The sequence below is a fragment of the Bubalus bubalis genome, chromosome 12 (genome assembly GCF_019923935.1).
Source record: "Bubalus bubalis isolate 160015118507 breed Murrah chromosome 12, NDDB_SH_1, whole genome shotgun sequence".
Classification (NCBI taxonomy): Eukaryota; Metazoa; Chordata; class Mammalia; order Artiodactyla; family Bovidae; genus Bubalus; species Bubalus bubalis.
Genome location: NC_059168.1, coordinates 48,534,534 through 48,552,751, shown reverse-complemented (window position 1 = coordinate 48,552,751; position 18,218 = coordinate 48,534,534). Strand labels below are relative to the sequence as shown.

At 45.1% G+C, this 18,218-nt stretch overlaps 1 protein-coding gene across 7 annotated transcripts in view; it reads right to left on the bottom strand.

Annotated features, from left to right (window-relative positions):
• Positions 1–1,176: 1,176 nt before the first annotated feature.
• Positions 1,177–18,218, bottom strand: part of ST3GAL5 (ST3 beta-galactoside alpha-2,3-sialyltransferase 5) — a 56,663-nt gene continuing 39,621 nt past the window's right edge. For 3 of the 7 annotated variants that reach the window (XM_006045867.4, XM_044926003.2, XM_006045868.4), the window contains 4 exons: positions 12,756–13,099; positions 8,802–8,988; positions 7,458–7,616; positions 1,177–2,562 (listed from right to left, as the gene is read on the bottom strand). In XM_006045867.4, the coding sequence (XP_006045929.1) occupies positions 2,314–2,562; positions 7,458–7,616; positions 8,802–8,988; positions 12,756–13,099 (939 nt within the window). In that variant the 3' untranslated portion in view covers positions 1,177–2,313. The other 4 variants (XM_025261178.3, XM_025261179.3, XM_006045871.4 and 1 more) reach the window with 4 other exon arrangements.

The following is an 18,218-nucleotide window of genomic DNA, read 5'->3' as shown; positions in this document are numbered from 1 at the left end:
TGTTGGGCCCTAGCTGCTTCTTGTCTTCTTAAGTAAACATCTGGGCTGCTTTAGTTTCCCAGCTGGCTCAGAGGTAAAGAATCCACCTGCCATTGCAGGAGACACAGGAGATGCGGGTTCAACCCCTGGGTTGGGAAGATTCCCTGGAGAAATGGCAACCCACTCCAGTATTCTTGCCTGGAGAATTCCATGGATAGAGGAGCCTGGTGGCTACAGTCCATGGGATCTTCTCTAAGTAGCCCCTGAGGATGAGGGGGTAGAGATGCGTGGTGCAGGCCTGGACCGATCTGAATCACAGGACAGATACTGACCATCTTCCTGAGTCTCAATATTCAAAGTTAAGTCTCACCATTAAATATATATATATATATGTGTGTGTGTATATATATATATATTGTGTGTGTGTGTGTGGCTGTTGCTGGGTCTTTGCAGTATCGCAGGCTTTTCTCTAGCTGAGGCAAGTGGGGGCTACCCCATAGTTGCAGTGCTCAGGCTTCTCATTGCGGTAGCTTCGCTTATGGGCTCTAGGTGTGCGGGTTTCAGTAGTTGCAGTGCTCTGGGCTCTAGAGTGCAGACTCGGTAGTTGTGGCACACGGGCTTAGTTGCTCCAAGGCACGTGGCATCTTCCCGGACCCGGGATTAAACCTATGTCTCTCTTATTGGCAGGTGCATTCTTAACCATGGAGCCACCAGGGAAGCCCTTAAGTCTCACCATTTAATGGGTGAGATGTGTCTTAAAGAATAGAAAGCAAAATCTATAGAAAAGTTTTAAGAAAATACATAAAATCAGAGAAATGCTATTTTGCTACTCAGGCCCTTCTAAGCTTGGCCCCAGGACCCTGGAGATCTGAGGGACTTGTTCAGGGCTATGATCCAGCTCTTTGCCTGGCCCAGGCTGAGGAGCTGGCAGATGTGGGAGCCACTGGCCTTGGCTGGGGGTCAGAGCTGCACCAGGGCTGTGGGTGGCATGAGAATTGCAGGGGGAGGGGGCAGCAGTACCCAGGGAGCTGGAGAAGGGAGAGACACAGGGGTAGCAGGAGGTCCCTTCCTCCCCTCTCCTCTGTCCCTGTGGTGAGGTCCTGCCCGGCAGCAGTATCCAAGAAAGACATTTTACTACACTTATAAACTTCTTTTCTTTAAAAAAAGAAAAACAAAACACTCAAATTAACTAGCTCGTAAGAGTTCCTCAAAAGCTTTTATTCTTTTTTTTGACCGGCACACTGCCTGGTACACCTGGTACACACTGCCTGGTACTGCCAAATAGGCATTCAAAAAAAAAATTTTTTTTTAATAGGCAACTTATAACTCTGGGAAGACTTCATTTCAGTGTTTCCGAAAACATTCCTAGAAAGAGTTTACTCCCCTATGACTCTGGAGAACAGAGGTTTTGTCCTAATTTTTATAAGCTACCTCAGAGAAGACTGTGGAATAATTTGGATGAATACTTAAGTGTTTGGAAGGACAAGTTAAAAACTCCCAGAAATCTAAGAGTTATCTTAATTGCAGGGAAGATCGTGGCTTCTGCCACCCAGGGCAGCTTTGCAGAACACAGAGGACACAGAGAGTGTCTCAGTGTCCCTCCCTGACCAGGGGCCTCCGGTATATTTCTCCTGCTTGCTTCCTCTAAGACTTCTGGAGGAAGGCAGATCAAGAGAGAGGGACCATGAATTCTCCAAGTGGCCCAGGCCTCACGCACTAGCTTGGCCCAACCAGTGGTTTAACTACCGAGCATGTCACCCTGAAAGTACGTCCGACATTCGTCCCACCAAACAGACTAACAGAACCAGAATCAGGCATTCGGGACTGTCATCAAAGGAGTCACCTCCCTTCTTCCACTTAATGACCTGGGATTCTGTGTGCAGTAGACAGGAACAGAGCTTTTACAAATTAAATAACTTCCTTACCATACAATAAAACATCATGACATACAATTCTCTTTGGAAAGTCTTTCCCATTCTCAAAATTAACTTACAAAATTTTGTGCAAAAACACTGGCCTCAAATAAATAGGGGGAGAAAGTGGGAAAAGCAGAACTTTTGTGGTTGCTTTCGTTTTTTAAATTAAAAGTTAAAAAACACTGGCTGCACTTCAAAGTACTTGCAGGATGAGATTCATCAAGAAGGCTGTGAAAAACAGCCCTCTGGGTCAGAGCTGCATTTTTTCTTTTTTGGCTGTGCCTCACAGTATGCGGGATCTTAGTTCCCAGAATGGGGATTGAACCCGGGCCCCCAGCATTGGAAGCACAGAGTCTTAACCACTGGATGGCCAGGGAAGTCCCCCGGAGCTGCATTTTCAAGTGAGGTTTTTTTGGGTTCAAAATTCACTATGGATGCCTCCGCTGAGATCTCTCACCACGCCCTCTCGGACCAGCTTCAGAAGGAAACTGGTCTCTGTCGTCACATTGTGCATGGTCTGAAAGTTCATGGCAGCCATGCAGAGGTTGTCGAAGTAGTGCAAAGGGGTTCTGGGTTGGTTGAGGGCGTAGCTAAAGCCCGCCAAACTGACTTCATCGCACAGATGTGTGGCTAAGACGACGGCAATGACACCAATCGTGGGGACATTCTGCAAAGGAGAAGAGACAAAGAAAAAAGGTCTTAGCACAAGTCATTGCTTTCCAGGTTCGCTACATGCTATGCAAAGTAATGCAAATATGTACTCAGGACTGCAACTTTATATATCACACCATTTTACATATCATCCAATTCTAAAGTCTGACCTGCCATCCAAGTCAGGAATCTGGACTCTAAAACATGGTCTGTGATGTGAATTCTTTCTTCTTTTCTAAAGTATTTGTTTATTTATTTGGCTGCACTAGGTCTTAGTTGCAGCATGTAGGATCTAGTTCCCTGACCAGGGATTGAACCTGGGTCCCCTGCATGGTCTTCCCTGGTGGCTTAGATGGTAAAGCATCTGTCTACAATGCAGGAGACCTGGGTTGGGAAGATCCCCTGGAGAAGGAAATGGCAATCCACTCCAGTACTATTGCCTGGAAAATCCCATGGACAGAGGAGCCTGGTGGGCTACAGTCCATGGGGTCACAAAGAGTAGGACACGACTGAGCGACTTCACTTTCCTTTTACTTTCCCCTGCATTAGGAGCATGGAGTCTTAACCACTGGACCCCCAAGGAAGTCCCGATGTAAATTCTTTGAACATATCAGTGAAAGGCAGCCTGGCGGGTCCTTTAAGCACCAAGCTAAGAGGTATTCTTTCTAAAACCTTCACCCACCAGCCCTACAAAGGATGACCATAATGGTGAATCAAACTCATGTCCTCTTTTACATGAGAAAAGTCCACATGGGCTGCTCTGGGATAAGTAGCCATAGCCCTTCTTGGGACGTGGATTTCGGAGCCCATCCTGTCCTGACTGGCTCCTGGCTCCATACAGCCTCTGCCTGAGAACAGAGGGGACTCAGAACCTGCCCTGTGAAGACTGTGTTCACCCCTTACCTGCAGGTTAAGGCCCCCATCTGTTTTCCCGGCAAATAACGTCCCTAGGTCATTTTCACATGTCCTGTTGCTCAGTCAATTTCTGCTTACTCTCTGATCAAGCAAGTACATTTTTAACCTCAAATTATGGGCTTTCACATTCGGGTTTTTGCCCCTCAAATGTACCCTTACTGGCTTTGGGCTAGAATGCCAAATGTCCAATTCTGAATTCTGACTGTATCGCAGTTCCCTCTTCATGTCCGACATCTTGCTGCTAGTACACCTGGAAGTGTGCTCTCTGAATTTCCAATACAGGTTGTAGATAAAGGTAACACACAGGGTGGCAGACAGGAATACAGAGAGCCCTCCTGGAGGCTACTGCCCATCTACTACTTGATATTCTTTTGCAGCTACTAACATATTCATCTGAGCGGAGTCTGTGGCTTCTACAAGCAACTGTCCTATTCTGTCAACTAGGACAACAGGGAACCCTTCAGAGTTCACAGATGAAGGTGGGATTCGGAAACATCCAGGGAGCCCACCATTCGGTAAAAACTGCTTCCTGGTCCCCAGTATGCCGTGTCGACCTCTCAAGTCAGCCTTCCTTATTATAAAGGAACTCAACAGTCATTTTGCAGGTTTGCAAACAGAAACCAAGGGAAATTGATCCATAGAAAGCCTGCCTCTGGCTTGGGCTTAGGACTCTCAGGTGGTGTCCTGTCCTCTCCAACTGCAGCCAGCGTGCACCCAGCAGGTCAAGAATTTGTTGTTGTTCAGTCACAGTCGCTAAGTTGTGTCCAGCTCTTTTGACCCCATGGACTGCAGCACACCAGGCTCCTCTATTCACTATCTCCTGGAGTTTGCCAAATTCATGTCTATTGAGTCAGTGATGCTATCTTAACTATCTCATTCTCTACTGTCCCCTTCTCCTCCTGTCTTCAATCTTTCCCAGCATCAGTTATCTTTTCCAATGAGTCAGCTCTTTGCCATCAGGTGGCAAAAGTATTGGAACTTCAGCATTAGTCCTTCCAATGAATATTCAGGGTTGATTTCCTTTAGGATTGACTGGTTTGATCTCCTTGCAGTCCAAGGGACTCTCAAGAGTCCTCTCTAGCACTACAATTAGAAAGCATCAATTTCAATAGGCTGTATTAATCCTTGGCTATTTGACCTTGGCTATGATGAACCACCTAGAATAGCCTTGCAGATTATCTCTAATTTCCTTATAATAAAAATTTTAGAGTCCTTCCCAATTTCCCTATTCATATTTTAAATTGATACATACATTGCCAAACTACCCTCCAGAAAAAGTGCCAACTTAAATTCTACCTACATTCCTGCCAAACAAGGACATTATCAAGCTTTTAAATCTCTTTTAAGAAAACATGCAAAAAATGTCATTGTAGCTTTAATTGCCTTTTATTTGATTACTGGTGAAATTGGACATTTTATCATCTATTCCTTGGCTAAATTAATTTCTTTTGTGAATGTCTGTTCAAATTCTTTTCCCATTTCTTTTTTGGCTCATTGTTTTCTTTTTGATTTAATAAGATCTTCCCTGGTGGCTCAGACGGTAAAGCATCTGCCTGTAATGTGGGAGACCCAGGTTTGATTGCTGGGTCGGGAAGATCCCCTGGAGAAGGAAATGGCAACCCATTCCAGTACTCTTGCCTGGAAAATTCCATGGATGGTGGAGCCTGGTAGGCTACAGCCAATGGGGTTACAAAGAGTCAGACACGACTGAGCAACTTCACTTTCACTTAATGTTTTGAGAGTATTTACTCCATTGTTTCTATGATAAATTTCCCCCCACTAACTTTGTTTCTGATACCCCTTTCTATTAGCAATTTCATATTTTATGTAATTAAATTTTTAAAGGTTATTTTTTAAATAAAATCGACCTGCAAACCAACAAATGAGCATTTGCCTGTGCTTAAAAAATACTATGGAGTAAAATAAAGTAAAAATACTCTATTAATACTATTAATAAAGAAACCAGGCCATTTAAAAGATACAGAAATCTAGGTATATTTATAGTGAAATCTCTTATAATTTAGTTTAAGAGTCTTGCTGCAGTATGTTATCTTTTTTTAGAATAACTGTTTTGTTAAAAGTGATGCCAACAGGTTAAAAATTGTAAGCCCACCTTCTGGGGGACCGCACGTGCTCTGCATAGGGGAAGCCAGCTAGAGCCAGAGACCTGACAGTCACTGGTAGGGGATGGGGCTGCTTTCCTCTGAGAGGGAAAAGGCACCTCGGATCCTGACCATGTTCCTGCAATGGCAGGAATCACGTGGCCCTCCTGGGCTCCCCATGGATGGAGGGCACAGCCCCCGAGGAAAACGGCAGCCTGTGAAGGGAACCACTTCCACCACGTGAACTGTTTCACCTGAGCTGGGTACCCAAGCCTGAGGCTGGAGCCAGAGTCAGATTCAGCTCTTACTGAAGATCCCCCCGAGAAGGAAAAGGCTCCCCACTCCAATATTCTCTCCTGGGAAATCCCATGGACAAAGGGAGGCTGTAGGCTACAGTCCATGAGATAACAAAGAGTCAAACACAACTTAGCAACTAAACAACAACATTCAGATACTTACTTTCCTTAACAACCACAGAATTCTTAATTTAAAATTTACACAGTTGTGTTAAATCATCTTTTTATTTAGAATTTGCTTCAAAGGGCAAATAGAAGCTGCTCATCTGTCTATTGGATGAGGACCCTCCGGGTCCAGTTCAGTGTTGCAAATTCCCTCCTGGATCAGTCCCACCTCCTAGGAGGTATCTCAGGCCCCTGGTGTGGGTAGCACAACCTTACATTAAAAAATTCCTTGCTCTCCCTTATATATAAATGCTTTGCTTAAAATTCTGTTTAAAAATGATTTCTACTGCTTTTACAAAAGTTTTATTTAGAGACACAGGAGGTGGCCCTAGTGGTAAAGAACCCACCTGCCAGTACAGGAAACCTAAGAGATGCAGGTTCGATCCCTGGGTTGGGAAGATCCTCTGGACAAGGAAATGGCAACCCACGCCAGTATTCTTGCCTGGAGAATCCCATGGACAGAGGAGCCTGGTGGGCTACAGTCCCTGGGGTCACAAAGAGTGGGACACAACTGAGGCGACTTAGGACGGATAGTTCTTTACATTATGAAGAAACAGGTGATAAAGGCATCTCCGACCAGAGCCACACAAGCTGACTGCAGGTAAAGAATCTACTGCAGTGAACCATCTGCAGCACAAAGGTTCTCAGAGTGGGCTGCAAAACAAAACTACCCAGGGAACTTTGAAAATCCCAGTGTACAGACCACAGCACAGACAGATGAATCGGAATGTTTGGGGTGTGGGACTCAGGCAGCAATGGAAAAAGCACTGCTCGAGAGCAGGGTTCCCCAAGCTTTTTGGCACCAGGGACCGGTTTTGTGGAAGACAGTTTTTCTACGAACCTGGGGGCTGGGGATGGTTTCGGGATGATTCAAGCATGTTACATTTATTGTGCACTTTATTTCTATTATTATTATACCGGCTCTACCTCATATCATCAGGCATTAGATTCTGGAGGTTGTGGACCCCTGATCTACAGAAATTGCCTATTTGCCATCACCTATGTATGCGTGCATGTGTGTGCTGTCGTGTCCAACTCTTTGTGACCCTACAGACTGCAGCCCATGAGGGTCCTCGAGAGTGATGATAAACGTCAATTTTCTCTTAAGTGGCCTGTAGTGCTCAAATGTAGACAACTTTTCTGGAGTCTTGGAGTAACTTTTTATGGATTCCTGGAATAAGAATACCTTAAATAACATCTCAGTGATCAAAGTGCTAACTATACTAAAGAGACGAACCACTGGGGGTGAAAGGATTAAACAATGGGGAGCCTCTAAGGTCAAGATGTCGAGAGGTAAACACACACGGAACATGATGAGGTGTCATCTTTGGAAGATCTTCCTGGGTCTACAGCTGACCCTAACTGAAAGGCATATAGACGGCTCCTTTCCAACACAAAGAGGAACAGTTATGTATCAGCAGTTACAAAAATACCTTATCGCGGCCCCAGAACCTCGACTGAGGCTCTGAGTATTGAAGGATATCAAAGGCAGTCTCTTTGATAATAACTGGATTCAAAATCCTGAACTGTTTCGGCTGTAGTGGGATTTTTTCCGCCACCTGCTTCCAAAAGAAGAGCCGCACCCAAAATGGCTAAGGAAAGAGAGCAAGCAATCATTAGGGGGAGTTAATCAAGTTATCAGAGGAGGAGGAGAATGTGGCCCCTGCTAATGAGGGCAAAGCTGTGGGTGTGGCCCCACATGGGTTTGTGTTCTGCATTCTGTGGCAAAATCACAGAGCCATGCAACGGTAAGGATCTGATTCAGGAAGGTGGCACTGGACAAGGAAAGGAACTGCAGAAGCAACTCTTATCAGTTTGGGGAAAGAAGTTCTTAAGGTAATAGCCTCAGATGGTAGGTCTTTTCAGGATCCAAAGCCATCATTTTGTCCAGGGAAGATCAAGCAAATAGATTCAGTTTGAGGCCCACTTGTGCTCAGGCCCCACCACGCCCCTGCCCCCAGCCACTTACTCCACTTCCTGTCTGGTGTTATCTCTTGTCTGACTATAAATCATTTCATATGCGCTCCATCTTTCAACTAGAAAAACTACCCAGAGGAAATCCAGAGACCCCAATAAATTTTGGAGACACAAATCCTCCATCATGTGAAGCTTCTCTAAAGAGTTTGATATGTCCTATTAATTTTACAGTTAGCCAGATTGTACAAATGCATATAAATGCACACACACTCCTTAAAAGTTGACCTCTAAAATTTATTTCAACATAATGGAGGGGGCCTCATAAAGTAGGGTGATAAATTACTGTAAAGACAAACAAAAGGAATACCGAGCCAGGGCCATCTCATCCACATCTGCCCTTTTGGAATGCTGTGAATCGACTCCAACAAGAGAACCACCAATCAAAGCATTTTTGGAGACTCTCTTTGAAAAGACCCCTCAGAGAATTTATGGATATTCTTCTGAGCAGCCTTGATAATAATTTATACTCATGCACATAAGTCTAATTTCTGACAAAAGCCAGAAGCCATGTAAATTCAAGTCTGGTAAATCAGCTGGGTGGTCAACCTCAATCATAGCAATTTTGGTCCCATGCTTTTTATTTCCACTAAGTAATGATACCGGTTTCCATGTGTGACTTGGGTTCTGAAAGCAATTTCCCAAGGGGAGTTCTGAGGGGCTTCAACAAAAGGAGTAGCTATTTGAAAGACAACACAAAAGCACGAATGTTAACTTGAAAAACAAAAAACCCTATAATTCCAGTTAGAGAGTCCTTCACTTTTTACAAAGGCACATCTGATGGGTGAATTTCTAGTGCTTACCAGGGTTTCATTTTTGACCATTGCCTGAAGCCAGTTGAAGTCAACACTCTTAAATAAAACAGCAACAAACAAGTCACTGGAATAATATTCAAGGTCAGACAGAGGTGCACCTTCTGGATAAGTCATCCTTATAGTAGTTTTATTGCCAACATGCTCCGAATATCCTTCAACAGGTGCGTTGTTTAACCTATTAAAGTAAAAAGGACAAAGATAAACTGACATTAACTGCTTAATCACGTGCAAAATTCCTGCAGCATGTTTTCCACATTTTTTAAGGACTGGGAATGAGGGTATGGCTGGGGGTAGGGTGCCTCCCCTCCAGCAGCCCCATCATCCCTCAGCTCTGCCCTTTCCAGGTGTTGATGAGCGAAGTCTTCAGTCTCCGAACTAGCAACATCCGCCTGGATCCAATCTATGAATGACAAGCAATTCCATCCAGTCCTGCCATGTTAAGCCAACCTAAACACATTACACCGTGTGTGTTCTCTGGGCACTAGTAATGTTTCCTTGAAAGCTTTCCATTGTGCTTGGCTATTAGTGGTCCTTGCCAGAATTTCAAAAAGATAATCAGAAAAGAAAACCTAGAAACCGCAGCAAAGCAGACACAAACCATAGTTACACAGACAGGGTTGCGCCCAAGGAGGGCACTGGGCCCAAGTGCAAAGTGAAGTGAAAGTCGTTCAGTTGTGTCCAACTCTTTGCAACCCCATGGACTATAGCCTATCAGGCTCCTCTGTCCAGGGTATTCTCCAAGCAAGAATACTGGAGTGGGTTGCCATTCCCTTCTCCAGGGGATCTTCCCAACCGAGGGATTGAACTAGGGTTTCCTGCATGACAGGCAGATTCTTTACTCGCTAAGCTACCAGGGTGCAACCTGGTCTTAAATTAAAGCAGGAATTTGGGGTACTGACCACTGTTAGATCGATGGAAGCTTTGCCAATGTGGACAGTCTGGGGGAAACATTAAGAATTCTTTTTAAAGCAGTATCACTCACCCAGGTACATAGTTTTGAAATCTCAAGAAAAGTCTGTTTGGTCTTTTCCCTGTATTATCACATCTGTATAAACCTTTCTTTTCCATTCTACTTCTACTTCTACTTCCTCTTCTAGATCTCAGATACCTAAGTCCTGGATTATTAAAAGATATTATTAGACATGACAACTAAATGCAGAGTATGATCCTGGACCAGTTATATTCTTTTTCTTTTCCTTTATTTAAAAAAAAAATTTTGGCTGTACTGTGAGGCATGTGGGATCTTAGTTCCCCAACCTGGGACTGAACCCGTGTCCCCTGCAGTGGAAGTGTAGAGTCTTAACAACTGGACTGCAAGGGAAATCCCTCCTTTCTTTTTAAATAATGGACACTATTGGAATAACTGGTGAAATCTGAATAAGGATTGTAAATAAGTCTCTCCTGCATCAGTGTTAATCTCCTTATTCTGAATATCATCTTGTAGTTCTATAACAGAATGTCCTTGTTCTCAGGAAATGCACACTGAAGTATTTAGGTGTAAAGAAGGAGCTTGAAATTTGCAACTAACTCTCAAAGGGTTCAGAAAAGAATAATAAAATATAAAGAGAGAAAATTATAAAGCCAGTGTGATCAAGTGTTATCAGCTGGGGAATCTGGGAAAAGGGGAGCTCTTTGTATGACTCTGGCAACTTTTCTGTTAATTGTAGAACTGCTTTAAACCTGAAAGTTACCCACCAAAAATTTTTCAACTGATTTCCGTTACAATCCAGCTAAGTCTCCCTCCTTAGTCCCCAGTGCTCCATGGTTCCCAGTGCCTATGCATGACGTTCATGCCTCCCAGCCTGGCCCCACCATCACTGGTCATCGAGCCAGCCCCTGTCCCCTCTTTCATTCTCCTCCTGCCAGGCAGGGCTCCTCACCCAGATTTCCCTGCCCCCTTTCTTCAAGGTCAAATCCCATCTTTCTTTTAGGGGCTGTGAACAATGTTGGGGTGAGAGGCGATGAAACTGCTGTTTCTGGGTGCTTCCTGTGAGCCAGACACTGTCACATGCTCTGAATATTCTCATTTTTTGTTTCTTTTTAAAAATTTTTAATTAATTAATTTTTACTTATTTATTGGGCTGCTCCAGGTCTTAGCTGTGACATGTAGGATCTAGTTCCCTGACCAGGGAGCAAACCTGGGACCCCCGGATTGGAAGTGCAGAGTCTCAGCCACTGGACCACCAGGGAAGTCCCTGAAGACTCTCATTCTTTGCTGAAGCCATCTCATTAGCCAAATCCCACCTTTCCTCAAGGTCAGCTCAAGGCCGCCCTTCTCTTCCACAGTACCTCTCCTCTGGCCAGAGCGTGCACCCCAGTTTCTCACTTTGTCTCCTCCCGTATCCCACTCGTGTACCGTTAAGATGGGCACAGGGTCCCGTCTACCTCCTCCAGTGCTGCCTGTGCACATCGCTCAGCTGCTCACACAGAGCTGGGGCTGAGGTCTGGAAGCCTCAACACTCTGCGTTTGGAGTGTCAGGGTCTGGTCGGAATTCCACGCCCTGTGGTGCCTCCGTGTCCTCATCTCTGACACTGGCTAACAGGATGGCTTCACCAAGGCTTGAGACACACCACAGCCCACGACAGCATCTGGCACACAGGAAGCCCCCACAGGAAGGAAGCAGTTACACCCTCCCTCACCTCAACAACTTCCCCACCCCTGAAGCCCTGACCCCACTCCCATACTTCATACATTTTGCCTTAAAACTTGTTCCTTGTTTCTTCTCTCTCTTGGCCCTTACAAAAGAGTCTGGTTCTCTCCTAGAAACCTCTTATACCCCCTCCCTTTTCTTCCATAGCTCCTCCTCCTTCCTATACATTTTCCAAACATCACTCCTAACAGCACTCTAGTGTTCTTGTTTGGAGAAGGAGGGGCTTCCCTGGCAGTCCAGTGGTTAAGACTCTACACTTCCACTCCATGGACAGAGTAGCCTGGCAGGCTACCATCCGTGTGGTCTCAACGAGTCGGACATGACGTGTAACTAACAGTTTCATTTTTCACTGAGCATCTACCATAAGTCTGACACTGTTCCACATGCTTTACACCTGTTAACTCATTTTGTCTTCACAGTAACCCTATATGAGCTCTGTGCCATCATGGCCTCCATTTACAGATGAGGAAATCAAGGCACAGGACAGAAAGGAAACTTGCCCCAAATCACAGCTATTGGTGACAAAGGCATTATGTGGACACATCACCACTTTCAGGCTCAAAATGTCTGAGATGGATCTTGTCATCCTTCGTCACTGGCCAGAGATTTTCCTCAACTATCCCAGTGGTTCCACTAATACCTTAGACCTCAGCCTGGAAATCCTGGTGTTTCCTAACATGACTGTCAAACTATCAGCAAATCCTGTAATTCAGGATGACTGCCTATTGCCTGTAGTGAGCGTGATTAGTTGCTTCAGCCATAGTTGATTCTTTGCAACCCTATGGATTGTTGTCCACCAGGCTCCTCTGTCCATGGGATTCTCCAGGTAAGAATACTGGAGTGGGCTGCAATGCCCTCCTCCAGGGGATCTGGTGTTTAAATGCTTCTGTGTGTTTTCTGGTCCCAGCCAGGGCCACCTCCCAGGTCCACCCACCCCAAGTCCCACTCCTAGAAGCCAGGTGTCGCACTGACTCAAGTATGTCCCCCTTCCCCACACCCTCCTCCAGGCCCTGCCTAGCACAGCCTTCCTCCTTTGCTGGCTTATCTGAATCTACCCATCTTTCCAACCCTCAACTGCACTGAAAAGGTTTTTACCAAAATGAGGGTCAGTACCGCACAGTTTGGAGCATCCAATCATTTCACGTCTTTGTTTCAACTTCTCAAAACGTGAGTCCCCGGAAAGCAGGGACATGTGGGGTTGTTCTGGGTGCTTCCTGTTTGTGGTGCTGCCCTGACCCACGGCAGTGAGCTACGGCCTAGAGGACAGAGGCTGGTCTTCAAGCCACCGTACCGTATCACGACATCAAACTGGTTCAGGGCATGGCCCAGCGCCAGTCCATGGAGGATCCCGCCGCTTCCGATGACCACACAACGCTTGCAGCTCTTGGCTCTCAAGTGTTCAGGAAAGTCATGCTCTGGCAAGAGTTCCAAGAGGGTCTGGACTTTCCCAGAGAACTTGCGGAATCCGAAAGGAGGGTCGTACTTGTACTCGGCTTCACTCTCTGCGGAGACCTTCGTCACGAACGGTGGCAGGTCCAAGCTGTACCTGCTCCCAAAGAGCTGTGCCATCGACCTCTTGGCAAACTGGGGCCGGCACTCCTTCTGCAGGACTTGCTGGGCGTACTGCTGGGCTCTCTGGAATGAAGCACACAGATCTGCATGTCAAAGGCTTCAGGCATTAGAAGCGCACTCTGACGGTGACACTGGGCCCTGCGGTGGACGTGGCTCCCTTGTGGATGACTGACTTGTAACACAAAACAACTGCATTTAAGAGTTAATTTATGGGCCTTTCCTGGTGGCCCAGTGGTTAAGAATCCTCCTGCCAATGCAGGAGATGAGGGTTTGATCCCTGGTCCAGGAAGATTTCACTTGTCAAGGGGCAATGAAGCATGTGAGCCACGACTACTGAGCCCATGCTCTAGAGCCCATGAGCTACAACTATGGAGCCTAAGCGCTGTAACTCTTGAAGCCCGTGTGCCTAGAGCCTGTGCTCTGTAACAAGAGAAACCACCGCAATGAGAAGCTCTCACATGGCAACTAGAGAGAAGTCCCCACTCTCTGTGGTAGAGAAAGCCCATGTGCAGCAACAAAGATCCAGCAAAGCCAAAAATAAATAAACTTTTAAAAATACTTTAAAAAGAGTCAATTTATGCTAGACGTTTGAGAGGAAAATCTAGGAGAACCACATGAAAAGGAGATAAACTCAATTAAGATGTTTCATTGCATGAGTGAAACAGGAAGGCCCTCACCTCCCACCCTTCCGGCCTAGATCGTTCAAATAAATCCGGGGTTCAAAAAGGTGTTTAAGATTCATTTTTAAAAAATCTTCTCAGAAGATTTCATGGTTCATAACATCCTGACACGTGCTATACGACACAGATGAAACTCAAAGATATACTCATCTAAATAAGCCAGTTACAAAAAGACAAGCACTGTAGAACTCCACTTATAGAGAGTATCTAATGTAGTCAAATTCACAGAAATAGAAAGAATAGACCGGTGATTACTATGGGCTGGGGGAGTGGATAGTTTCAGTTTAGCAAGATGGAAATGTTCCAGTGTGAATATATTTAACAGGACTAAACTACATTTAAAAATAATAAATATGGTAAATTTTAAATTAAATTTAAATTTTATGGTTTTTTTTAAGTTTAAAAGAAAAAAGATTCCTAGGGACTTCTCTGGTGGTCCAGTGGTTAAGACTCCACGCTCCCAGTGCAGGAGGCCCGGGTTTAGTCCCTGGTTGGGGAACTAAGATCCCACATGCTGTATAGCGTAGCCAAAAGAGAGAGAGAGAGGAAAAAAAAAGATTTCCTGTTTCAGGTTCCTGTCTAGTGGGTTGAAAACAGGATTATTTATCAGTTAGGGTAACGATCTTCACAGCCTGGAATGGAAACTAGGTGTAACCTGCAACTTTGTCCTGTCAACAAAAAAACTGCCTTGGTTTTGTATACAATTTTCACTGCAATGTTAATGTTTTGCATCAACAAGAAATGACTGCTGAAGGCCAAGTACACTAGCCTGGCTGAAGGCAGCGGGACACGGACAAACATGGAATAAATGGCCACTCACCCCACAGTCTGCCCTTTGGCTCGGTCTGGCCAAATGCTGCCTTGGGACCGTCTGGCAGGAAGTTCTCCTTCATCGCTGTGCTCTATGTCCTCATCACTACATGCCGCAGCCTTGGCCTTGCCTTATCCCTCCTTCCATCAAACTGTATGCGCGCGTGTGTGCGTATGTGTGTGTGTGTGGGTGTGTGGTCCTCTATTTGCTGGGATATTTATTTTTAGTATTGAACATGTCTTTTGAACCGTGTCAGTACTATTACGAGGGTTATTATTGCTGTATACAGTTCTAAATGTTTGCCTCAACTATGTTTTTTTCTCAAAGTCCTGTCTGATTTCTGCATGATAATATTTTTGTAGAAACAACAATTCTCTGAATATAGCAGAACCCCCTCCCTATTTTTAAAATCACAGTTTCAAAAAGTTATTAGTACTGGAAAGAGCATATCATTTATATCTTTTATATCTTGAGGATCTGGCCCCACGCCTGGAGAGGGGAAGTGATGTTCTTGGAGCTTTGGACAATGCTGCAGACATGGTCACAGTCTCAGGTCACCAGCATGACACCTAGGACACCTTGCAAGATGGTCCTATCTTCTCTTTGTGGGCTCAGGGTGGTTCACCCAGAAGGACACAGCTGAGCTGGCAGGTCACCTAGTCTGATCGCCTCCCAGGCTCCTATGATCCTAGCCTCTGCCCACAGAGAGCAGCTGATAATCACTGTTGAGAGCAAGAGTTTGAACTGGCAGCTTTGCAAGGAATCAGTGAGAAAGCCAAGCAAGAAGCCAGCTGTGACCCAAGAAGACCCTGAATGCAGGCTTCACCGTGACCAGGCCTCCAAGTTCAGTGACGCTCTGCAACCACTGGCACGTAAGGCCGGACTGTGCGGGCAGGGACGCACAGGGACCACATGTGCTGTACACACTTGTCTCTAGACCCCAGGCCTGAGGGTTATTAATAACAGTTTTTAGAGGACAAAAGGTCTAATTCCTCACTACGGAAGCATATCCCAAGCATCTTGTTTTACAAATCTCCTGGGATAAAAAAGAACATCGGAAAAGTACTAGGAGACAGAAGCCTCATGACTGACTCAGGACCGGAAAGAGAGGTTAGGTGATGGAGTCGGAGACCGGAGCATGACTCTTCTGACTGCCGGATTTTCTCTTTAATTTGAAAGGAGTGAAATTTCCATTCTGGCAGAGAGTCCCATCTCAGGCTTCAAAGTGAATTTTCTAGACCTTGAGGAGAGCACCTTCTGATGGTGACCCCTCCTGTCCCTCATTCATAGCAGGTGCAATAAATCCATCCCAGTGACAATGTTCTCAGTGCCACTGGAAATAGCCAAAACCACAGCAATCCCTTTTCCTCTTTTGTTTCAATTTGTTGAAACATGTTGTAACATGCTCCACATGTTACACGTGTCATTGAACTGTGTCAGTACTATTACGAGGATTATTATTGCTGTATACAGTTCTAAATGTTTGCCTCAACTATGTTTTTTTCTCAAAGTCCTGTCTGATTTCTGCATGATAATACTTTTGTAGAAACAGCAATTCTCTGAATATAGCAGAACCCTCTTCCTATTTTTAAAATCACAGTTTCAAAAAGTTATTAGTACTGGAAAGAGCACATCATTTATATATTTTATATCTTCTGATGGTGACCCCTCCTGTCCCTCATTCATAGCAGGTGCAATAAATCCATCCCAGTGACATGGTCAGCCTCCCTCCTTCCTCTTCCTGGCTTCAAAGCTCAGAAGAAAAATGCCCGGGGAGGACAGCTCGCCTTGCAGAGCTGTAGTCAAGACCGGAAGCATCACAACCTTCCTCTTCTCTGCTGCAGACAGTGCCAAAGCTGGGAGCCAGAGCAGGCTGGTGCGGAAGGACATGGTGAGTCTGGCTGACATCCATTCTGAGTGAGGACCACCGCCAAGCAGAGGACTGTGGACTCTCTCAAAGACAGAGGAAGCCCCTTTGCTCCTGAATCGACACAGGGACACAGGAGATTCAGTTTCTGAAAGACTTCCAGGCTGAGTTTGCTGACTGTCCATGACTGAGAATAAATAAACATCAGGCAGCTTCAGTTGTCAATGACATAGCCATTTGTCATGGAAAACCACAATGTGAGAATCCACAGAGGGGTATTAAAAAATGAAATTTCTTCAGTAGAATCTCCATGTTCAGTTCTACCCCATAATTTTTAGGACAGTCCTTCTCAGAGATATAGGTAAGTGGCATAATTCTGAGTAAAAGGCAATGTTTTATTTATCGATTTAAACCCAGGACAGGGAACAGCATTTGGGTTGGAGGGGGGTCTGAGGTCTGGAGCTGACCGGAAATGTGTAGGAACCCAACTCAGCCACAGACCACATGAACCAAAGGTATGGGTTATGTTATGACTTTCACTTCCATATTTGTAAACTCTGGCTTAACTCCCATGGGTTAGCTGTCTATAGCTTTTACCTGGTTAAAGGCAGAAAAATCTGAATAACCAAGTCACAGAGAGAGTAGCATGATAAAATCTCAACCAGCCAGTGGTTGCCTGGGGCTGGTAGTTGAGGGTAGGGACTGGCCACAGAAGGGATGAGAGGGAATTAACGTGTGATGAAATGTTCTCAGTGGGATTGTGGTGATGGAGGTATAACTATAAACTTACTAGATGCTCCTTCTAGAACTAACACTCAGAAAAGATGCCCTTTTCATCATATGGACTGGAATGCAAAAGTAGGAAGTCAAGAAACACCTGGAGTAACAGGCAAATTTGGCCTTGGAATAAGGAATGAAGCAGGGCAAAGACTAACAGAGTTTTGCCAAGAGAATGCACTGGTCATAGCAAATACCCTCTTCCAACAAAACAAGAGAAGACTCTACACATGGACATCACCAGACAGTCAATACTGAAATCAGATTACATTCTTTGCAGCCAAAGATGGAGAAGCTCTACACAGTTAGCAAAAACAAGACTGGGAGCTGACTGTGGCTCAGATCATGAATTCCTTATTGCAAAATTCAGACTTAAATTGAAGAAAATAGGGAAAATCACTAGACCATTCAGGTATGACCTAAATCAAATCCCTTACAATCATACAGTGACAGTGACAAATAGATTCAAGGGATTAGGTCTGATAGACAGAGTGCCTGAAGACCTATGGACAGAGGTTCGTGGCATTGTACAGGACCATTCCCAAGAAAAAGAAATGCAAAAAGGCAAAATGGTTGTGTGAGGAGGCCTTACAAATAGCTGAGAAAAGAAGAGACATGAAAGGCAAAGGAGAAAAGAAAAAATAGACCCATTTGAATGCAGAGTTCCAAAGAATAACAAGGAGAGATAAGAAAGCCTTCCTCAGCGATCAATGCAAAGAAATATAGAAAAACAACAGAATGGGAAAGACTAGAGATCTCTTCAAGAAAATTAGAGATACCAAGGGAACATTTCATGCAAAGATGGGTACAATAAAGGACAGAAATGGTACGGACCTAACAGAAGCAGAAGATATTAACGAATCACCAGTCCAGGTTCGATGCAGGATACAGGATGCTTGGCGCTGGTGTACTGGGATGACCCAGAGGGATGGTACAGGGAGGGAGGTGGGAGGGGGGTTCAGGATTGGGACACGTGTACACCTGTGGCGGATTCATGTTGATGTATGGCAAAACCAATACAATATTGTAAAGTAATTAGCCTCCAAT